Below are 697 nucleotides of genomic sequence, written 5' to 3' on the forward strand. Positions count from 1 at the left end.
GCCAGAACAACGTCAACGTCAACACGGACCAGATCGCCAGCAACTCCAACAGCGCCAACGCCGTCCTGGTCATCATCCCTCCAGCCCCAGGCCGCAAGAGGCGATCGCTCTGCGGAAGGAACCTGGGGGAGAAGGACGCGAGTCTCCACGCCGCCCGTGCCCTTACTTCCATCCTGCAGGAGTACGCACAGGAGGAGCAAGAGGCAGGGCCTTGCCAGGAGCTATCAGTCTGCCTGAGGATGCGACACCTCACCAGAACTTCAGGATTTCGAGACGTGTTGTGGAGGACCAACTCGACGTTCCTCTCGATGAGTGACGCCCCCTGCGAAGCCCTCTTCAAAACATGTAACAAATTTAGTGCAGTTAGATAAGTCTGTTCACAAAACGACCCACGGTGTCTAAAGCAAAAATCTCGCGAGTAAATACTTAGTAATTACTGAGCAATTATTGAGTAACTATTGAGTAACTATTGAGTATCTAGACCTATCGTGACACTTAATAGCGAATCATTAATTTGTGCGTCCAAATTACGCCTTTATAGATTTTTAAGGTGAAACGATTTTAGCCTTTGTAAGCATGTTCATAATCGCCTTTCATACTGGAATGCTCTATGCTTTATCTGGTGTCAACTATGTATATAAAATAAAGATTAGTGCTTAGGAAGTTGTATTTTTTAAATGTCTCCTTTAGTTATACG

At 46.5% G+C, this 697-nt stretch overlaps 1 protein-coding gene across 1 annotated transcript in view; it reads left to right on the forward strand.

Annotated features, from left to right (window-relative positions):
- Positions 1 to 619, forward strand: part of LOC119590381 (rho GTPase-activating protein gacGG-like) — a gene marked incomplete in the record, with an annotated part of 1334 nt that extends 715 nt beyond the window's left edge. The window contains 1 exon segment of the mRNA XM_037939051.1: positions 1 to 619. Coding sequence (XP_037794979.1) covers positions 1 to 371 — 371 coding nt within the window.
- Positions 620 to 697: the final 78 nt, after the last annotated feature.

The sequence above is a fragment of the Penaeus monodon genome, chromosome 27 (genome assembly GCF_015228065.2).
Source record: "Penaeus monodon isolate SGIC_2016 chromosome 27, NSTDA_Pmon_1, whole genome shotgun sequence".
NCBI classification, from domain to species: Eukaryota; Metazoa; Arthropoda; class Malacostraca; order Decapoda; family Penaeidae; genus Penaeus; species Penaeus monodon.